This window comes from Mercenaria mercenaria, unplaced genomic scaffold, assembly GCF_021730395.1.
Source record: "Mercenaria mercenaria strain notata unplaced genomic scaffold, MADL_Memer_1 contig_1791, whole genome shotgun sequence".
Lineage (NCBI taxonomy): Eukaryota > Metazoa > Mollusca > Bivalvia > Venerida > Veneridae > Mercenaria > Mercenaria mercenaria.
In genome coordinates, this window is record NW_026459796.1 from 17,120 (window position 1) to 39,778 (window position 22,659).

Sequence of the window (22,659 nt, forward strand, 5' to 3'; positions counted from 1 at the left end):
TTTCTATATATGTTGCATTTCATGTCATGAGCAAAACTCGGTAATTCGGCTTTAGTTACTGTTTCAAAATTTTCTCAATATTTGAGAAGGAATGTTTCTTTTTAGAAAAAAAAACGTGCATGTTTTATAAATATGCTAACAAAAATAGAAATAACATTTAATTATAATTAGCCGTAAGTATGCGTTTGAACGATTTTAGCACACCTGAGCACAAAGTGCTCAAGGTGAGCTTTAGTGATTGCCCTGTGTCCGTCGTCCGGCGTCGTCGTCGTCGGCGTCAACAATTTGACTGTTAACACTCTAGAGGTCACAATTTAAGCCCAATCTTAATGAAATTTGGTCAGAATGTTACCCTCAATAAAATCTTGGACGAGTTTGATATTGGGTCATCTGGAATCAAAAACTAGGTCACCAGGTCAAATCAAAGGAAAAGCTTGTTAACACGCTAGAGGTCACAATTTTGGCCCAATCTTAATGAAACTTGGTCAAAATGTTACCCTCAATAAAATCATGGACGAGTTTGATATTGGATCATCTGGAGTCAAAAACTAGGTCACCAGGTCAAATCAAAGGAAAAGCTTGTTAACACTCTAGAGGTCACATATTTGGCCCAATCATAATGAATCTAGGTCAGAATGTTACCCTCAATAAAATCTTGGATGAGTTTGATATTGGGTTATCTGGGGTCAAAAACTAGGTCACCAGGTCACATCAAAGGAAAGGCTTGTTAACACTCTAGAGGTCGCAATTTGGGCCCAATCTTTATAAAACTTGGTCAGAATGTTACCGTCAATAAAGTTTTGGACGAGTTTGATATTGGGTCATCCGGGGTCAAAAACTAGGTCACCAGGTCAAATCAAAAGAAAAACTTGTTAACACTGTAGAGGCCACATTTATGATTGTATCTTCATGAAACTAGGTCAGAATGTAAATCTTGATTATCTTTTCAAATCTGGGTTAGATGGGGTCAAACACTAGGTCACTAGGTCATTTCAAAGGAAAAGCTTGTTAACACTCTAGAGGTCAAATTTGTGACTGTACCTTCATGAAACTTAGTCAGAATGTTAATCTTGATGATCTTTAGGTCATGTTTGAATCTTGGTTATGTGGGGTTAAAAATTAGGTCACAAGGTCAAATCAAAGGAAAAGCTAGTTAACACTGTAGAGGCCACATTTATGACCGTATCTTAATGAAACTTGGTCAGAACATTAAGCTTGATTATCTATATGTCAAGTTCAAATCTGGGTCAGGTGGGGTCAAAAACTAGGCCACTAGGTCATTCAAAGGAAAAGCTTGTTAACACTCTAGAGGTCACATTTATGACTGTATCTTCATGAAACTTAGACAGAATGTAAATCTTGGTGATCTTTAGGTCAAGTTCGAATCTTGTGGGATAAAAAACTAGGTCACAGAGTCAAATCAAAGGAATAGCTATTTAACACTTTAGAGGCCACATTTATGACCATATCTTAATGAAACTTGGCCAGAATGTTAATCTTGATGATCTTTAGGTCAATAGGTCAGGTGAGCGATACAGGGCCTTCATGGCCCTCTTGTTTGTCAATTAATCTATATATTTAGGCTGCTTTAAATTTCTTCAACAGAATCTCTGAGTGTATTAACTGATATCGTACCAGGACAATTGTTAACGCACATGAACCTCATTCTGTTTGAAATACCGTTGCTACAGCGTGAGTGATTTGTTTGCATTTTATTATCCGTCAACAGAATCAAACAAGCCTGATTGCTTCCTTTGCCTCCAGCGGATTTTCTATTTACGAGAAAATGAGAAAAATAAGCCAGCCTTATTAACATTATCATGCTTTTGCAAAATAAACGCTTGCCTTTCCAAACCGTCTGTGTAGGTAAGCAATAACTGGGCATAACTCATAGACAAGTGTTGGGAGAAATATATACATTGATAATATCAAACAGTACTATGTTTGTAGTACTAGTTGATTGTTGTGGACAAAGAAATGGAAATCGTTAAAATCACCTAAAAAGGACCTTTATTATCTGACCCTGCTTCTGACCAAGTATGGTAAAAATCCTTCAATAGGTTTATTAAAATAATAGATATTGTAAGTTTTTTTAACCTGAGCACTTTTGTGCTCAATGTGAGCTTTTGTGATCACCCTGTGTCCGTCCTCCGTCGTCAGTCGTCCGTCCGTCGTCAACAATGTGACTGTTAACACACTAGAGGTCACAATTTTGGCCTTATCTTAATGAAACTTGGTCAGAATGTTACCCTCAATAAAATCTTGGACGAGTTTGATATTGGGTAATCTGTGTTCAAAAACTAGGTCACCAGGTCAAATCAAAGGAAAAGCTTGTTAACACTCTAGAGGTCACAATTTTGGCCCAATCTTAATGAAACTTGGTCAGAATGTTACCCTCAATAAAATCTTGGACGAGTTTGATATTGGATCATCTGGGGTCATAAACTAGGTCACCAGGTCAAATCAAAGGAAAAGCTTGTTAACACTGTAGAGGCCACATTTATGACTATCTTCATGAAACTAGGTCAGAATGTTAATCTTGATGATCTCAGGGTCCAGTTTGATTCTGGGTCATGTAAGGTCAAAAATTTAGGTCACCAGCTGAAATCAAAGGAAAAGTAGTTAACACTCTAGAGGCCACATTTATGACTGTATCTTCATGAAACTTAGTCAGAATGTTAATCTTGATGATCCTTAGGTCAAGTTCGAATCTGGATCATGTGGTGTCAAAAACTAGGTCACCGGGTCAAATCAAAGGAAAAGCTAGTTAACACTGTAGAGGCCACATTTATGACCATATCTTAATGAAACTTGGTCAGAATGTTAATCTTGATGATCTTTAGGTCAAAAGGCCAGGTGAGCGATACAGGGCCTTCATGACCCTCTTGTTTTCTATAATGAAGGTCCAAAGATGTGTTACTAATTGAACAAATCTCAAGATAAGAATCTTGTTCTTAAAGTTTTAGTACGGATGTCCCCTTCAAGCAGAACAATTTGAAGACATTTAGAGAGGATTTTACATTGATGCTACAGTCAAAGTTGATGAAGATCCATTTAAGCGGCTCATAAGAGGCTTTCAATATTTACCTCTGGAGGCTCCTAAAAGTTGTAAGGTGTCAGCATTTGAAAAAGTTTTGGAGAGGACCCACAATGTTGCTACGAGCCAAGTCTGATTAAGATGTAGTAAGCGGTACATTAGAAGATGTTTTTTTTTTTTTAACTGCAGTGGCGCCTAAAAGGGCTATGTGCTCCACGTGAACAACTTTGAGAGTGGGTGTTACATTGCCGAAATACTGATGCTACATACCAAGTTAGAGTCGGATTCATCGGGTGATTCATGAGAAAAAGTCATTATGATATACTTCTGTTTAAGCTCGAGTGGCCCGTACGTGTGATAAAGTGTCCCAATCGGAACGCAGTGGGCATAAGACATTTTGATGATGCTGCGCACCAAGTTATCACATCAGTGATGGCGCTATACAGTAGTGGTGACCCTGTGACTATGATATGCGTTTACAGTTCAATGGCGGCTACCATTGTACACATCTACCTTGTTTAAGAGCTGAACAAATTGAACAGTTTAATTTTGCATACAACCAAAACCTCCAATCAATAAAACAAAACGCACAGTTAGTAGCTAAGCATTTCCGAAATAGAAGTGTCCACCATATAAAATTCCCTATGGACATTTTTTCCCGAGAAATGTATCGTTAAACATACCTAAACAGCTGAACTCAATCTGTATTGAAACATTTAATTACATCTGGAAAAAAATATAAATAGCATCGGCATATGGAATTTTCCTGGGAGCGACCCTTAAATGACAAAAACGCAATTTTTTACATTTTCTTTTTCAAATATCCCGAGAACATCTATTAATACTTCTGAAATGGTTTTCTCTTCGATTCTATTCTTTAAAAATAGTAGAATCAATCGACTTATCTGCATAATTAATGAAAGAGTCTTCACATGCATCAAATTAATACAATAACTTGTCGCATTGCTCCATTTCGCTAATATTTTCCAGTACTTCTCAATATTCAATGTCATGCTTGGAATCGTCTTTAAATCATTCCTTGATTTGAAAGTGACTGATTTGTCAAAAGTTTTTTTTTTTGTTTTGTTTTTTTGCGATGTGACCAGTTTTATGACCTATTTTTAATCGGTGAACAAATTAAGACCTTTTTGTAGTGACTATTTTGGAGCAGTATGTGTTCTTGTTGTAGAGCTTGCCTTCATTGGGATGATTGTGTTAGTTTGAATTATTGATTAGGCAAGATATTTTTCTTTTTTTTAATTGTTAGGAGGAGTCTATTTTTCGCTTGAGACTTTCCATTTGCAATGGTGACTGCATGATACTTGAAAATTTAAAAGCTTTATAATGCGATTAAGAAAATAAGTCGTTTAATCGTAATTCCCACATATGCTTCTTTTAATTCTAAAACAGCTTAAAGACATTAAATACAAAAAGGTAAATGACAATCCCTTTAATCATAGCTGACTTTTCACGAATAAAACTACGTATTTGTAGTCAGACGTTCTAACTCTTACCGTCCGCCACAGCGCCACCACCCCAAAATTACAACCAACCTATAGTAAAAATGTTCTTAAGCGGCACTAAATAAGATACATCAACGAAAATGTAACGTAAAATATAAATTGCACTCACCTGTTTACATTCTGAAATCGGTTATAGCTACACCACAGAAATATCGAAAGCTCTTTTCCTTATCAGCACTTTGTATGGTGGTGGCGCTAGGGTTTAGTAACCGTTTTGTAATGATGCTACAAATACTGTTTCATGAAGATTCATCAAATGTTTCCTAAAAGGCATTTCTATTTTCAGCTCCACACGGCTATAAAAAAACAAGAGGGTCATGATGACCCTGGATCGCTCACCTGAGTAATATGAGCTACATGTTTCAAAGATCAAACTGATGATAAAATATTAAGAAAGTCAGTAGGTCACATTCATGGTCAATGATATTCAGTTTTACGTTTGTGTGCAAAACTGCATGTTATCAAAATTTCAAGGCTGTATCTTAAAAAACAAGAAAGTAGGTCAGTATGTCAAGGTCACAGTCAAGTGACATCATATTACTTGGGGTCATCAGGTAATTATTATTACACAGTCTTGGAAATAGGATCAAATGACTTTAAGTATTTTTCCTATATAATTCACAGAGTAACTAAGTGACCCCAGAGCGGGGCCTCTTTTAACCCCAGGGTCATAATTTGAACAATTTTGGTAGAGGACTACTAGACAATGCATCATACCAAATATTAAAAGCATAGGTCGTATTGTTTCAGACAAGAAGATTTTAAAAGTTATTTTTCCTATACAAGTCTATATAAAACTTGGGACCCCCAGGGCAGGGCCTCTTTTCACCCCAGGGGTACAATTTGAACAATTTTGGTTGAAGACTATAAGACAATGCTACAAACCAAATATCAAAGGTCTAAGTGTTGTGGTTTCAGACAAGAAGATTTTTTCATATAATAAGTCTATATAAAACTTGGGACCCCCGGGGCGGGGCCATATTTGGCCCTAGAGGGATAATTTGAACAGTCTTGATAGAGGACCACTAGATGATGCTACATACCAAATATTTAAACCTAGGTTTTGTAGAAGAAGATTTTCAAAGTTTTCCCTATGATAAGTCTATATAAACCATGTGACCCCCGGGGTGGGGCCATATTTGATCTTAGGGGGATAATTTGAACAATTTTGGTAGAGGACCACTAGATGATGCTGCATACCAAATATCAAAGCGCTAGGCCATGTGGTTTTGTACAAGAATATTTTTAAAGTTTTCCCTATATAAGTCTATATAAACCATGTGACCCCCGGGGCGGCGCCATATTTGACCCTAGGGGAATAATTTGAACAACTTTGGTAGAGAACTATCATATATATATTCCGCAAAGTCTTGCAATAATAATTAAGGATAAAAAAGGATGTAGATCAATTTACAAAATAATGCAGAATGTAGGGCATTATCCAAATTCTTTACAAAAATGGCAGGATGAACTAAGAAATACCACAGAAGCAGAGTTTTTTCAAAATAATTCGATATATGATATGGCTTATAAATTCACAAAAGATCCAAAAATAATATGGTTCCAATTCAGGATTAACCATAGAATCCTTGCCACAAATTATTTGCTGAAAAAAATGAAGATTATTAATGAAGACTCTTGCTCTTTTTGTCAGAATGAGCCAGAAACTTTGATTCATTTGTTTTATGACTGTGAAGTAATTAAACAATTTTGGCTACAGCTTCAGTCCTACATAAAAAATAAATGTAATCTGAATTTTGAAGATTGGACTATTTCAGATATTTTATTTGGTAATACAAAGATGGAAAATGTATTAAACAAACTTATATTATATGCGAAACATTATATATATTATAGTAGGTTGAAAAGATTAAGGCCTAGTCTAGAAAATTTTAAGACTCAAATTGTTGCCACATATAACATTGAAAAATATGTTGCTAAACAAACTCTCAAATATGAAAAATTTGAAAAGTCATGGGAAAAGTTTAGAAACTTAGTTCTATAGAAATATCTCAATAGGTGAATAGCATACATACTATATGAAAAGTCTGTTATAATTTTATTTAAAGTTATATACCTATATACACCTACATGTGTATCTAAATAAATACATTTTTAATAACACTATGAGAAAGAATTAGCAAAAAGTGAAGTTATTAACGCCTACATTATCATTACAATGAGGGCCTCCACCAGCATCTTCTCCCCTCCCCCAACTTTTTTTTCTTCTCTTGAATATCTTACAGTAAGAAAGAAACCTCAGTAGTTTGCACCGAAGACCTTTTAAAAGTTTTTTTTTGTTTTTTGTTTTTTTTTGTAGACTGATAGATACAAAAGCATACTGTCTTAGCTGTATCACTGGTTTTTGAAATTTGATACTGTATCTCTGTTGTTTTTTTTTCTTTTCAAATTTAACACAAACTGAAGAAACACATTTGTATACATATATGTCTTTTTTAAAGCATGCTCATTATGTTAGAAATGGAACTTATGTAAATTATAATAATTACAAACCCTCCAAATATTCAGGTACACCTTCATTAGGTAAGGATCCTATTGGCTGTAATGTAGTTTTACACAGTACATGTAGTAAAAGAAAACCAAAACAGACACTACATCCATATCAAATTTGTTTCTGTACAAAAACTTGTTACAATGTACCTTTTTTTTTTTAGTATAAATTAGGCTAATCTGTGTTTTGAAACTAAGTTGTATATAATATAGAGTTTGTATCTTTGGTACATAGTGTTATTTAGCCACAAAATCTACCACTCCATTTTGAACACTGAAACAAAATGTTAGATATTGTTACAATGTAAAAAACAAAACTTCTTGGATCACTATAGCATAGCTACAACTGTGATTTAAACAAACGAAATTTCTGTAACGTGTCTGAAACATATTATAAAAGTTTTTGCTATATATAAATGCATGCAACCAGTGTTCATATCAAACATTTTGAAACGAAGAGTTAAAACGCTATACATTATAGGGCAGTTTGCTTGGCTAGAATAGCACGAGCACATCGAAAATAGAAAAAAAAAATACGAAAACCCCATTTTTAAACGAAGTTTAACTACCAGTATATCTTTATTATTACTTAAAAAATTATATGAGTAGTTGCGATACATGATTCTGTAAGGGGAAGTGGTGGATGGCTCTCCGACCCCACTCTCCACAATGACGGGGATAATAAATGAGTAACCTTTGGTTGCTGAAATTAAAAGAAAAAAAACTTTGGTAGAGGACCACTAGATGATGCTACACACCAAATATTAAAGCCCTAGGCCCTGTGGTTTTGGACAAGAAGATTTCTAAAGTTTTTCCTTTCGGTTGCCATGGCAACCAGAGTTCTGCGTGGAATTCAATTCTTTGAAAAATTTTGAAAGCGGGCCACCCAAGGACCATTCCTGTGAAGTTTGGTGTAATTCTGCCCAGTGGTTTTCAAGAAGACTTTTTTTTAGAAAATGTTGACGGACACGCGACGCACGCCGCACGACAGACGACGGACATTGCGCGGTCACAATAGCTCACCATGAGCCTTTGGCTCAGGTGAGAATGAAGACCTATCAAGCGAGTCACGAAAAGACGACTGGCTCAGTTTGATCTGAAGATTATGCTACAGACCTATGTTGTTGAATAATCACCCAGCGGTTCGTGAGTAGAAGTCGTTTGATTGTTTTCTATCTTTAGATATGTCGTCTTAAAGTAGGGCATCCCTGAACAAAATGTAAGCAATTGGAGAAGCTTATCCCTTTTAGCTGCCGCTAGAGCTAAATATAGATATACCTTAAATGACGTCTTCTTACAAACTGCTTCATAGATCATTACAAGGCCCTCTACCAAATTTTAAGTGTGGGCGCTCAGTCCCTTTTAGACTGCTTTAGGCAAAAATAGAAATACCTTAAACAAAACGACTTCTAAGCTTAAATGATTTCCATTAAACTTGCTGTATTTGAACGCTTGGTCTTGGTGATAACAGACATAAAATGAAATTTAATCAAAACTTTAACCTGAATTTAAAAGAGGTGATAATGAAATACGGTTTCAAGCGCTATGGCACGCGGGTAACATTGATAGTATTATGAACATGTGGACGCTGACGCCTGAATGAGTAGGATAGTAGGATCTCTATATATAATCTCCATATACATTGTATAGTCAAGCAAAAAATTGTGATATTTGCGTAATATAATTATAAGTAGGTACTATATTAGCTTTGCATCAAGAAGTCGTGCAACATATTTTTCTGGGGCTTGTATGGGGAAATATATAAGGGTAAGAGTGAATGTGCTTCAACTAACACTATGACTGACTCATGTATTAACTTGAGATATTGGTTTTCCTACGAGCATTTTAAGGTCGGTCAAAGATCCGCAGGAAAACCCCTGATTTTACACCATGGCCTGCGATAAAAATCTCTCTTTGTCTCACGCCCTTTCTCTCTTTGTTGTTTAGAGATACATGATTAAATGACCCGAATACAGCATTAATTTGCATATATTTTTGAAAAATCTTTGATTCGATGTATTGCATCGAAACCAAAAGTATGAAAACTTCATTACGTGTCTCTGAAATAGTTTACTGGCTTCCTCATCAACGATTAATTTCTTTTCTTTGTCACTGGGTCATTTTTTCAGGTGCAATGATTATAAAAAAGTCTGAAATGATGTATAACGATTAACCAGTGACTACGAAAGTATGCTATACCCTGACGACCACATATTATTGACGAATGTGTGTTCTTTTGCAACAATATGACGATATCTATTTGTAGCAGTGCATTATATAGCTACATTACTGAAATATCAAGTCGTACACACGTAATATGGTACCCCACCCAGTCATAGTTTAATAGATTGACAAGATCTTAATGACCACGTTGTTGGTATGACGCGGCAAGGGAGAGAACTCTCGATCTCTCGCACTCATGAGTTCGGGCGCTCTAACCACTAGGCTACCGAGGTTGTCCATATTCTGTTAAGGCATTTAGTTTAATCACAGAGAAAACACAAAACGCATTTTAGTTGTATGAGGAATATCCTTTGAAGAAATGTAATCATCTTTTCATCCAACCTGTGTCTGTCTCAAAAAAGTGAACCCCATTTGCGAGTGGTTAAGATTGCTGACTCACTTGCCCGGTCTCACCGATGTTGGTTCAACATCTCGATTGGGATGTTAAATTATTCCAGTGCAGAAGTCATCCTGCTTGCCACCATGATTTATATTGCGTTGGTGCTAGTGTAAACAAAACAAAAAAGAAATCTCTAAAAGAACAAGGTCCTGTAATGAAAAAGACCTAATGTATCAAAACACCACTTGTATGAAGAGATCACTTTGTGTTGTTAAAGAAAAAAATAATGTTGTATACCAGCTCCGTTAAGAGACACTTTTCCCTTTTTTAGATGGTCTCTTAACACAAGTTGTATTTTCTTAGTAACTATGATTTAATTGTATGTTACCGATATATGTCTCCACTATGATTTTATTGTATCTTACCGATATATGTCTCCGCGGTAGCTGAACGGCGTAATTTCCGTATGAGGGAACTAAATAGGTAAATGCAAACGGCATGGTCATTATAAATTATTATCCAAGACTGCAAGAATCTTCTTTTCCGTTGCCGAGCAACGTAGTACGTTTTGAAATGTCAAATTTTATTTTCTTTAAAATTTCACCGGTTATAATTGAGATGCATGTATGAACTCATATAGACATATATTAAAGATAAAGCTTATTTTGCAGTTGATTAGCGTAATTTGGGCCATAAATAAGGACATTTTCCCAAGAGATGTACCTAAAACTATAACGAATCAACGAATTTCATGTATATATAAATTAAATGATATAGTGTTACCGTCAAAAATAGTTTTAACACCCAGATGTCATCGGTGGTTTCCCATGACGTTGATTATTAGAAACCTACTTTCGTTTTGAGAATTTGAGATGCGTTACATTTAGTGGGCATATTATGGCCACAGAAGGTAAAATGTTCAGCATTTTGTTTTCTTTCAAGTAAATTGTTCTGTAAAATGATTATAGTACGACGGTATTCTCAGAATGCTTCTAAAGGAACTTCTTATAAATCTTACTTCTATTTGTTTACATTAAATGTTTTGTTATAAAATAGGAAATAGGATAAATACACGGATACGGAGACCGTTGTCTTCAGCTTATTGCTGCTTTATTGTAACATTTAGACAAGGATTATTGTATTTATTTTATTATATACAGTAGTTATAAGCACATACATAAACACTAAACTGTTTACTTTCGGTTTCAGTGTCGAAACATTAAACGCCGGGTCCTACCTGGCTGATATTGCGGTGGTAAAGCCATTAAGCATATTTAGAGAGTAGGCTGGGCTTATCTGACAGATGATGGGTGATAACACTGAAACTTTATCTCTAGTAAACAGAGCCACGTGTGCTTTTGTATATTTTTCAGATCTGAATAAATTGTAGTAAATACTCATCTACAAATTAAAAAGCCTATGTATCTACAAGGGTATCTACAAATATTTTCCATTGTTGAAATACTAATAATTTACATGACTGGATGAAGTTAAGAAGTTTAAACTTAACTTTGCTTTTGTATCAGTATCAGAGCAATGGTACACAGGAATTAGCATTTCATGTAATAAATATTAAAATGTGGAAATATTTTTGCTTACTTACACAATTCTTTGAAACATATTCCATAGAATTTTTGAATCTCTCAGAGTTATAACAATATATGTCAGTATGTGTATTGCATAATGAATGTTTGAATATTTGTTTTTACATCTCCCAGAAATTGAATTTTGAAACTACTGGCTCTGATATCCATATTTAATATGCATGTAAATACTAACAAACTGCACTAAAAACATACACCTGGTGACTAAATATCCTAGGAATGTTTTAGTTCAGCTTATCACAGTGACCAGAATACCCCCATTTTATAAAGTAGGGTACTCAGAGTAATCAGACCTGCTAATTTTACTAGTACTTATTTCAGTATACCAAAAATACTCATCTGGTTGTAAGAGCTATATATTTTAACTGTAACAGTTTCAAATTATACAGTTACTGTTCATTTGTTTGAAGTAGGTCAACACTGAAGGAAGTCAAATTACCTTCTAGCCTAATGGGTAAACCAATGTTTTGGGAACTAGATATAAATCACTTTTATCTACAGCTTTCAGGTGGCGTAGCTAATTACTGTAATGTGTGCAATACAGGGATGCTGGGGATTATAACTCTTGATAATTGAGTGGAACAAATGTAGAATATGTGAACAATGTGATATAATATGTGCTCAACATTTTGAAGGTTAAATCAGAAAGTGAATTATCATTTATGGAATAAATCTAGCTTGTTTATAGAAAAAGCAGAAGATTTTATTTCTTTTCTTTATCTAAATGCTGAATGGAGTTATTTTTTCATCTCCCGCCATCTGTCAGATAAAGATGTTACTCATGTAAACTTCCCTATTCTGTTATTGGCTGAAAGGGAGGTCATAACCTTTATGTGGGCTGGCTATAGCAAGTAGAGGTAAATTTGAATTTCTAGCAGACAACAAAAAACTTTTTTTCAGAAAGGCAGTAATTACTTGATAAAAATTTACAAAATTTTACACACTGAATTCTGTCATACTAGAGAACATATGTTCCAAATTTCAAAAAATAAAGTTCAATAAAAGTAGAGATATTTAGAAAAAATGTAACAGTTTTCTGTTGTTCACAGCACTGTGTTCAGCTGAAAAGTAGACATTTTCTGAGCTTGTCTGCCTTTTATACTTTTACCCTGGTGTTTAAGTTATTAGAAAATGTGTTCGTTATTTTATACTGCATAGATAAAAAGTCAAATAACGCAAATTGTGTTAAATATATACAGTTGAGTCATCACCATATTAGATACGTTAAAAAGGTCAGCATGTGATCTGTAAGAACATCTAAATATACACTCGCTTAAGAAAGGTTCTGTTGGACTTTTGGTCTTTTTTAACTGAAAACACATTTTCATTTTTTCAGACACTAGCATTGAAATTATAGAATATAAAAGTTTAGATTCTCTAGTATCAATTGAATCAGAAGAAAGCGTCTCAGCAACAACACCATTGACTGTCTCAGCTTCAGCTACAGCAACAACAGGTGCATCAACACAACCGATTGTTACACCAGCACAGCCTAGCGTTACAAAAACACAGCCAAAAGCCAAGCCAAGAAAAAGCAAGCCTACGCATTTGTTGTACGCAACAGGTAGACGTTACTTATACCAGTGAAACAAGCATAATTATGTGCACTCTAAACGTTCATTGTCTGTTGTTTTTTCATCCCATACATTCACATTGACTTAAACCCGTAGTTTAACACCCTTCTGAGGCCTCTCAGTGTAAATGTTAATCTAAATCGCTGGAATACCAAATTTGAAAACGAAACTAAACAAATAATTCGTGCATAAAATGGCAACATTAGGTAAAAAAATTCATTTTGCGTCTGTTTTATATTTATTTATTTTCGTTGGTTTGTTTTGTTTTTGATATTTTTTCTTCATTAGCAACAAATGCCGTTTTTAAATAGCCGACAAAATGACAATAAATCGTGACAGGTGTATATTTCTTTCGTTTTTTTTTTCCGCATCGTCTTATTAAGTTGTAGATTTTATTACAGCGGTGTATAAATCTTGCATACACCTTACTTGTGATGTTCATTACGAACATTTATTACTCAAGTATGCATTTACTTCAAATTTCGACGTCTTACGGCGAGTCTTGAAGCACTTTCGATTTCAAAACGAAAGTACATATATCTATTTACCCTATAAATTCATAAAATAAATGTGTAAATCTGTTATTAATAAGAGAAAATGCTCACTGAGATAATCACCACAAAATGTAACTTCGCTCTTGTCTGAATATTATAGTTTCGTTAATCTAAAATTATATTTAATTTATGTTTGTTATATAATATTTAGCATTGGGTTATAACTTTGCAAAAGTAACCAGTGTATCTTTTATATGTCGTGCTACTTGCATATCAGCACCTAGAATTAGGATTTGGTTTAATTTATTTTGAAATCGAAAGTAAGAATTTTACATTCTGTTTTAACGAAAAGGACAAACCGAAATACTTACAGACTTGCTCATGATTTGAATTCAATTTTTATTTTGTCGAAGGAGTAAAATGAGCATTATACTGAGTAAAATATAGCTATTACATAAATTTGATTATACACTAAAGTGTGTAATAAAGATTTGACGTTGACGTCATTATTTGTAGGAGACGTTGGGCGAATTTACTTTGTCTATAATAGGTAAAGAAAGAAGATTTTTTTTTTATGTTTCAACAGGAAAATCTTACATGTGATAAAAGAATATTATATTTGTGTCTTTTAAGAAATTATTAAACTCGTTGAATAGAATTGATAAAACGATCGACGGAGTCTATCATTTTATTATTTTATTCAATTCGATATGAAAAGACAGCTATGTAATATATTCTGTGTATAAATTAAACTTAAGAAAAAGAAAACCATTATATAGCATGTATATATAAAGCCCTTTGCCAAAGAAAACAACGGTATGCTGAAGACTCAACGTAGTCAAATAGATGAATTTTAAGACATTCAAAGCCAGTATTAGGTCTGTATTATCAATATCATTTTTCTTATAAATCAAATTCCTGGTCTATAATATAAAATGAAAGTAAGATCCGTATTATATTACATTTTTAAAAAGAAATTGAGAGTGGAGTTTACGAAACTTTAGGAATTCCGCCAAACAGATAATTATATAAGAGTATTCTTTCACTACTTTCGATTTTGAAAGACATGGGATTCCATGAAATCAAAGGATTGATTCTATATTTAAGGTATACATGGATGCCTAATGAATTTGGCAGAATGTGTCTGATTTGAAATTTTCCATAAAAATAAACAAAAAATGAAACATATTTCCGATTGGATTACTAAACAGAGATTACTGTTCAACATATCAATAATTAGTTTGTTAATTTCGCATGCACGCATGTCACGTTGTCACTGTTTTTTCTTCAGAAGACAGAATGAGTCAGATGGAATTCGATGGACTGAAAGAGACTCCCTGGAGAAAAACATGCAACTGGAACAACGTGTTCGAGGTAAATATATAGATAATCATCGGAACTCATTTTTGTATGAACTTAGTGGCACACGTACAAAACGTGTAGTTTTTCAAGTAATGACACACGTACAAAACGTGTAATTTTTCAAGTAATATCACAATTGGTGAGTAAGAAAAATAAGTATGACTTTCAACGAACAATTCAAGCAACTGGTATCAGTAGACGAAAAAGAGAAATCTTGATATGCGCCGTGCCATGGGAAAACCAACATAGTGGCTTTGCGACCAGCATGGATCCAGACCAGCCTGCGCATCTGCGCAGTCTGGTCAGGACCCATGCTGTTCGCTAACAGTTTCTCCAATTGCAATAGGCTTTGAAAGCGAACAACATGGGTCCTGACCAGACTGCGCGGATCCATGCTGGTCGCAAAGCCACTATGTTGGTTTTCTCATGACGCGGCTCATATAAATACCACAAAAACAAGTTAAAACGTGAAAACTGTTACACAAAAATAATATAAGTCAATAAATTTACATTACTTTGAATATTAAAAAAGATTATATGATAAAAGCTTGGAAGTCAGTGACCGCACCGCTTTGTCACTGCGTCATCAGAAACTGTTAACTATGTATGTTATTACCTGCGGCCGGCAATAGGTATTTATTAATGTATTGGATTGCAGTAAGAAGTGTTGTACATGGAGGCTGTGCCATTTCACATGATTTTTTACCTATATGCGACTTGCTGTCAAATTTATGGAACGCCGTTATTGCAATATAGCTGTCACCCCATATTATATAGAGAGAAATGCTTGTGACCTTAATTCCTCATTTATTATATTTCAGATTATTTATTCAAACTTTCAGCAATAATCCATATTATTCCCTTATGGTACATAAGGGAATTTTTTTAAAAATGCTCTCTAATTTCCAGGATAAACGTCTTGTATTGTTTTGCTCTATATGTCAACGAAGTCCAGGTAAAGGCATGAGTCAATAGTCAAGGAAAGTGACCAGTTGAGCTAAAAGTTATGTTATATACGAAAGGGAAATATAGTTATTTTTGCTTAAAAAATAACTTTCAGAATTAAGAAATACATATATCATTGATCTACTCCTAAAACATGTAGAATGGAGTAATATTTCCTACATTAAAGCGTACTGGAATGATAAGAAAAGAACACACCATTCACCCATAAGTTCCTTTAGAGTGGTCTAGATATGTCAGGAAATAAATATTGCGCAGGATAACTAAAACACTCGAAACTATTGGCGAAGATTAATGAGTGACAGGTCAATATTTACGGACAATACTGGCGTCAGTACTCCAAATAAATATCAGGTTTGACTTGTTTTGTAGACTTTGGCTGAGCTTAAAGATGAACTTGAGAATTTTGAGCCACTGGGAGATCTGCTAACAGGAGAAGTACAATTTCCCCAAGTCAATATCCTGCTGTTTGGTGGGGTAGGTGCCGGAAAATCCAGCGTTTTCAACACCATCAATTCTGTATTCCGTGGAAAGATTTTTAACGTAGCAAGGAGTGGTTGTACAGAACACAGTCTTACAACAAAGGTACGTGTCAATGAAATCTGCATAAACCCTCTGCGTTGAAATACCTATCTGTTAATTTCCTTTGTTAAGATAAAACCTTTGATGAACATGCATTTCTCATTAATTGTTATTGTCAGAACCAACTCCACTTAAGCTTCACAGTTCATTCTGACCGCACATGCAGATTTGGTTGGCAGAGCTAAAATGGAAGTTTTCCTTTCATTTAGGCGTAAAAAAAATGTTTGTTTCCGGTATCCCGACCTACCCTAAATTTTTGTTTGGTCCGACTTTAAATGTTTTTCTGGCCTTGGATTTTTTTTTTCAACTTTTGAACAAAAAAATGCAGAACATCAATTTTTATGCTTTAAACGTGGTCAGTGATATTAGAAATCAACTTACTGATGCTCTAAAGGCATAACCCCCTTATTTGTGATCATTATTTGACATAAAAAAATTGCCGAAAAGTCACACTTATAAATTCCAAAAAAGAAATTTCTGACCTACCTACCCTAATTTGTTTTAGCATGTTACCGGAAACAAAGAATATTTTTAGGACTTAATATCTGATCGACTGTTTGTTATGATTGGCAATATTACTTATAAATTGTTTTTCATTGAAAGTAGAGGACAAATATTTTAACTTAAACTAATAAGTGATGAAGAATTATTGTGTTTCTTATTGTAGTTCACCAGATATCCAGTGATGTCTGGAAGCAGCACATTACCTATGCCACTAAAGTTCCGAATATGTGACATCCGAGGTTTGGAGCAAGAACATCTAATGACAAAGGAAAATATGCGTTACGTACTTGAAGGCAGTATTGCAGACAGATTTCCAGTCAGTATATTCTCCTTTTCATCATCCATTTAGTGACGCCTCCATAGAATTGCCTTTGGCCGTCTGTTGCCTGTTCATTTATTTGACCTAGACTCGTCATTATAGGAATGTTATTCATTGTAGAGTTTGTACACATTGAATTTTCTTTGAGATTTCACGTAGTAAAACCAGAGTTATGACTTTTGGCATACGATTTACCTAAATTGTGTCACAGTTACCCTCATGGATGACAACTAAACAATATCAGATCTTAAAAATGTCATCCCGATAAGCCAAATGTGTAAGGCTATGAAGTCATATAAGAATGCCTTAGCTTTGCGTCTTTGGTTTGGTTTTGGATTTCACTTAGTAAGAACTATGGCCCTTGATTTGGTCAAAACTTGTTATACATAAAGGACGTAAAGTTTTGTGTCACAGATATCTCCTAAAGTATTTATTTTTACAAACCTTATAAAGCATATGTTTCCATGATAAACGCATGAAAATGTGCTTTACAAACAAACATGAGAGAACGATTTCCCGATACAAACCAGTACTGGTTTCTTAGCTGGATGGGAGACACCAAGAGCATCTGAGTAATTTCCAGTTCCTGGACTGGGATTCGAACCAGTGATTTTTGTATTGACTCTAAAGCATGTTCTCACTTGATTCACTTCTCTTTTTGTAATATTATACTCTCTCATTTTTATTCGATCAGTTGAAAATTGTTCTTTTATACTTGCATTGTCAGCAAGTAGTTCATGTGACAATACAATGCACATAAAGTGATTAGAACATATCTTGCTTGTCCTATAATGTAGCTGTTTCTGGTTTCCGTTTATGTATGTAGATAAATGTAATTTAATTAATTTTCAGTTTGATCCAAGTGGAAATATTTCGGCTGACATGCCTGGATTTAAGAAACACCCAGAGCTTGACGAGAAGATTCACTGCGTGGCTCTGGTTCAAGATGCATCTATCGTTGATGCCATGCAAGACCTTAGTCCAGAAGTAACTAAGAACATCAAGGAAATGCAGACGGTTATGAATAGTTTAGGTAAATAGTATACAAATTGTCGTGCAACATTCATTTTGAATTTGTACACTTTTTAAATTATCAATTACTATTTTAATATTTTAATAAACAAGGCGATACACCCGAAACTATAAACAGTGAATGTACCTCGATTAAAATACCTGTACGGCTTATGACTTGCTATTTCACATGATCTTAACACTTTAATCGTGACAGTGAATAGATCTTTTGCAACAAATACTGTCTAAATCGTCACGGATAATCAAACTATTCTCAAACGATTTGTATACATCTGGACAGGAATTGAGATACTTCATCAACCCGAGCCTGCAACTTTTTCATTTTTGTCATGGTAGGCGACTGTTTTTTTGCTTTCAGATATACCCCAAGTAGTTATACTGAGTAAGATTGACAGTATCTGTGAGGCGACGAAACAGGATGCTGCAAATGCCTTCAGAAGCCCCAAAGTGGAGAAATGTGTAGCTAAGGTACTTGTTTGACATTGATACGAAATTAATTATTTTATTATTAAAACGCCTTTAGGAGTACTAAAGTGGAGAAATGCGTAGCAAAGGTAACTGTTAGACACTTATACACAGTTACTTAGTCCAAATGTTCCAGTGCTACATATGCATTTATTACTTTTAAAGTTAGATTTTCTTGTATCAAAAATAAGTATTCTCCCTTGTTCTTTGCACATGCAGCATGTCAACTGTCTTACTACAATCGAGAAAAAGTCCTGTGAACCAATTCAGTTACGATTACATGGTTGTCATTTGGCGGAAATATTGTTAGGCATTAAAGTTGTTAAAGTTGCAAATGTGTGGCTCTGAGGCTGTGTGTCTGGTGCTCTGTGCTTCCGAGAAATCTACCTTTACCTATTATCTTTTGGTTTGATTCTACTGTGTGTTCCGGTGATACATCTGGGCACTTTTCCGCTTAAACAGAAATATAATATCAATCAATGTCTTCCTTACCAGGTGTCGGAAGTTCTTGGGCTCCCACGGAATATGGTATTTCCAATGAAGAACTACGAAACTGAATACCAACTCGACCCTAGTATTGACGTCATGGCTCTTCTCACTCTAAAAGGCATACTGAACAACTGTGACGCCCACCTCTTCAACCACTATGACGAGGTTGTAAAGAAGTACACAGTGGCCGAGAGAAGAAATCCGTGAACAATACGCAGAAATTGTACTTAAAAATGATATGACATTTGAATTTCAGTGAGTTAAAATGAATACATAGAAACTATTTAGAATACAGTTAGATACAAATATGTATTAGCACCATTGACAAACTCGAGTATCATGGCATTGCCTGGTTCAGGTGCATCGTAGTTATCCCCCAAGCAAATCGCAATAGAGTTTGATTGCATTTAAAATTTGAACATTTTTAATAAAACACAGGGACCAACTTCAAACAGGAAAAGTCATGTTAAAAGAATGCAGCCACCCATACTGTATTCAGTATGGAAATGAGGTTGTATATCGTGTGTTTGACATATATGCGACATGTATCACACTACACTACACCTTATTACGAAAGCAAGTGCATTGATTTCTTGTATGCACGTTTACATGAATGAGTCTAGAATATTTGATGCATCCATATTACATTTTATTTCAATTTTAAAGTACTTAGATATGTTTATTTTAAAATATATGTGTGTAAAATGTATTATGTCATTTTCTTATTTTGTTGCTTACAAGATCGTTTTGTTTGTTTTCATGATTGTAATACTTCATCAATATATTGCATGCACAAAGTAAAAAATTATAATTGGTATTTTTATTTTCTTTTTCTACCACTATTGCAAATGCGTTTTTGTATTAAAAGAGGTTTGAACATCTCGTCGTGTCTTTTTATTCGTCGCACTATTTCGCACTATATGTATTGACATTTTATTAAGAAGTAGGGGCCGCCTTGGCCGAGTGGATAAATTTGCTGACTTCGAATCACTTGTCTCTAATCGATGTGGATTAGAGCTTCTTTCGGGGCGTTGAATTCTTCATGTGAGGATCAAAGCCATACAACTGGCGCTCGGAAGGTTGGTGCCTCTACCCCCCACCCACTCCCCCATGTGTCCGCCCGATATGAAATAATGCAAGGAGGGGCGACTGGGGTCTTCATCCACTATCAAAGCTGGAAAGTCGCCGAGTTGTGACATAAATTGTGTCACTGCGGTGTTTAACATAATAATCATGAATTACTGATACCATTTCATATTAAGATAAAAGTAGATATGACTCACAATGTGAATTGTACTTTTAATTCTACTTTCATTTTTTGTCTTACTTAGATGTTAAATATAAATGATGGAAATACCAAATATACTATACAGTGGAACCTCTGTATAGCAACACCCTTTGGGATATACAAATATTGACTGTTATGCAGAGGTTGTTTTCTGGAGGGGTAAACTTGACAGTATATTTCATCTTGGGGAAATTTTGATGATGTGTTGTTAGAGAGAGGATTTTGCTTAAGAGAGGGCCTCTCTGGAGAGGTTGTACTGTATCATGCTTGCGTTTACTCAATGGTGAAAATAAAAGATCAAATATCATCATTATATATATCAGCATATTAATCATCTCCTTAATGATCATCACCAGAAATAGTGTTTTAGTTGTTTTGTTATTTTACCTTTTCACACCATTTTGGTGGTATGCAACGCAAACAGGTATGAGAAAAGAAAAGCCCCTTTCCCGTAAATGCCTCTGGAGCGCTAAGCAGGCGAGGTGCTAGTACCAGTTTTCACCTGTTTTGATTGACGTAGTCAGAGGATAGAAATCAGTCTTTCCACACCAGAAACTTAATCAACCAAAATAAAATGCACACACACTCGAAACCAATAAATCAGCTAGAATAAATTGTAAAACTAAAATAAATACATGTATTGCAAGAAAAAAAAATGAAACGATATTTCACTCACACGCAACGGGTAATCTATCACTAAGTTACTGTTAATTAATGATATTCTGCAAATTGAAATTAGAAATTCATGTGAAAAATCAGAATCGTCGGCACAGCTTTGGAAATGCAAGGTAACAAAAAATAAATGATAAAAGTTGAAATGATATATCTGTAGGTAAATTTGCGAGCATGAAAGCTACGCTGAAACCCATCTCAACAGTGCATTGAAAGAAAAAGAGTGAAAATTTTCAAAATTTTGGTATCGTATGCAACTCAAACTGCTACACAAAATGTATTTTTAAATCAACGAAATGCCAAAATAATGCATACGAGCGTTACTTTTTCAAGAAAATGTCGTTAAACATTCTTATTTGCAAAACACGTGCACAGTTTTCCTAAAATATTTCGCCGCCATGTTTATTTCAGGGAATCAAACATATGATTGTTCTTTTACCTCGGATTTCCTTACTAAAAAACATATGTCTCCTTATATATGGCTAGGAATATCCATTCTTGATCTGTTATCAATGTTTGCATTTAAAGAATAAAAGCGATGTGTAAACATAGTTTTTCACTTAACACATCTCTCTTGGACGAGAAAGCCTTTTGACTTAAAATTTGTATGCATCCGCTGGCAAAATATTGATGAAAGAACGGAAATTATTCTTAAACAAAGTCCAATTTCAATCATTTTCAAAAACTAGACATATTGCACATTGTGTTAAGGACTATGCATTTTTGAAATTATGAATTAGGTGGGTGGGGTACATGATATTATTTCTGAGGAATTTCGAAGTTACTGTAAAACAAACTTTATTCCAATGTGACAATACATTAAAACCATGAAATGTTGAACTCTTACTTTAATTAAAAAGGTAAAGTTGGAAAAGTTATCAGCATGTGCGTGTCACAATTTTCGGTGACCGTATTCTATGTCATCAAGGATAACTGCGAAAAACTATTACATACATAATAAAGCTGAACTATCCGTATAAATGAGCTGAGAGCTATTTTTCTATTTCCGTTTATCACTTTTAAAAAAAAAACACGTTACAATTTACCAGGTGTTGGCAAAATTTGTCATTTTTCTGTATTTTTTGATATTCTAAAGTTTAAATTGTGACGTCCTCAACTAGATGAGCAGTTTTGTTTGACGCAAAAACTATCACTTCCGTCTTATCTGTTTTTTGTTGCACTAGGCGGACTTATAATAAAGTTATATATATATATATGTTTATCTGAATAGTACAATCCCAGTAAATGAGCACTACGTAAGCATAAAAATGATGTTTAAGTCCATGTCTTTTGCAGATGGGACCAACAGGCTTCGTGTACATGGTGTAAAATTTGGGTCCTAGTTCTGAACCCTGGGGAACACTGAAACGCATTTAGACTGGTTTTGATAGTTTCCCATCTATATACACCGTTTGATAACGATCAGTGAGATATGATTTCATCCAAGAGAGAGGTTTATCAGCAATTCCGATAGTTCTGGTTTCGTGAGACAGGTCGATTCTATGTTCTCATACACTGAAAGAAATAATGTTCAGCATTCTCAATGGGGTACCCACAATCACAACTGGGATTATCTCTTAAATGGTTTCTGTATAAAATCGTTATTCAGATTACTGCATCGTTTCTTAACCTTGCATGTAATATTGAGGGCAGTCTTTTACCAATCAATAAGTGTTT

At 34.5% G+C, this 22,659-nt stretch overlaps 1 protein-coding gene across 2 annotated transcripts; it reads left to right on the forward strand.

The window, feature by feature from the left end:
• The first annotated feature begins 10,412 nt into the window (after positions 1 to 10,412).
• On the forward strand, positions 10,413 to 19,904 carry LOC128551877 (interferon-induced protein 44-like). 2 transcript variants are annotated; one of them, XM_053532806.1, is made up of 8 exons: positions 10,413 to 10,544; positions 12,575 to 12,802; positions 14,598 to 14,680; positions 16,004 to 16,216; positions 16,881 to 17,033; positions 17,889 to 18,069; positions 18,427 to 18,536; positions 19,029 to 19,904. In XM_053532806.1, exons 1-8 carry the CDS (start codon positions 10,532 to 10,534, stop codon positions 19,227 to 19,229), a joined length of 1,182 nt encoding a protein of 393 aa, XP_053388781.1. In that variant the 5' UTR covers positions 10,413 to 10,531; the 3' UTR covers positions 19,230 to 19,904. The 2 variants fall into 2 exon arrangements, with proteins under 2 accessions (XP_053388781.1, XP_053388782.1); XM_053532807.1 differs by lacking the exons at positions 10,413 to 10,544; positions 12,575 to 12,802 and adding an exon at positions 12,950 to 13,018.
• Positions 19,905 to 22,659: the final 2,755 nt, after the last annotated feature.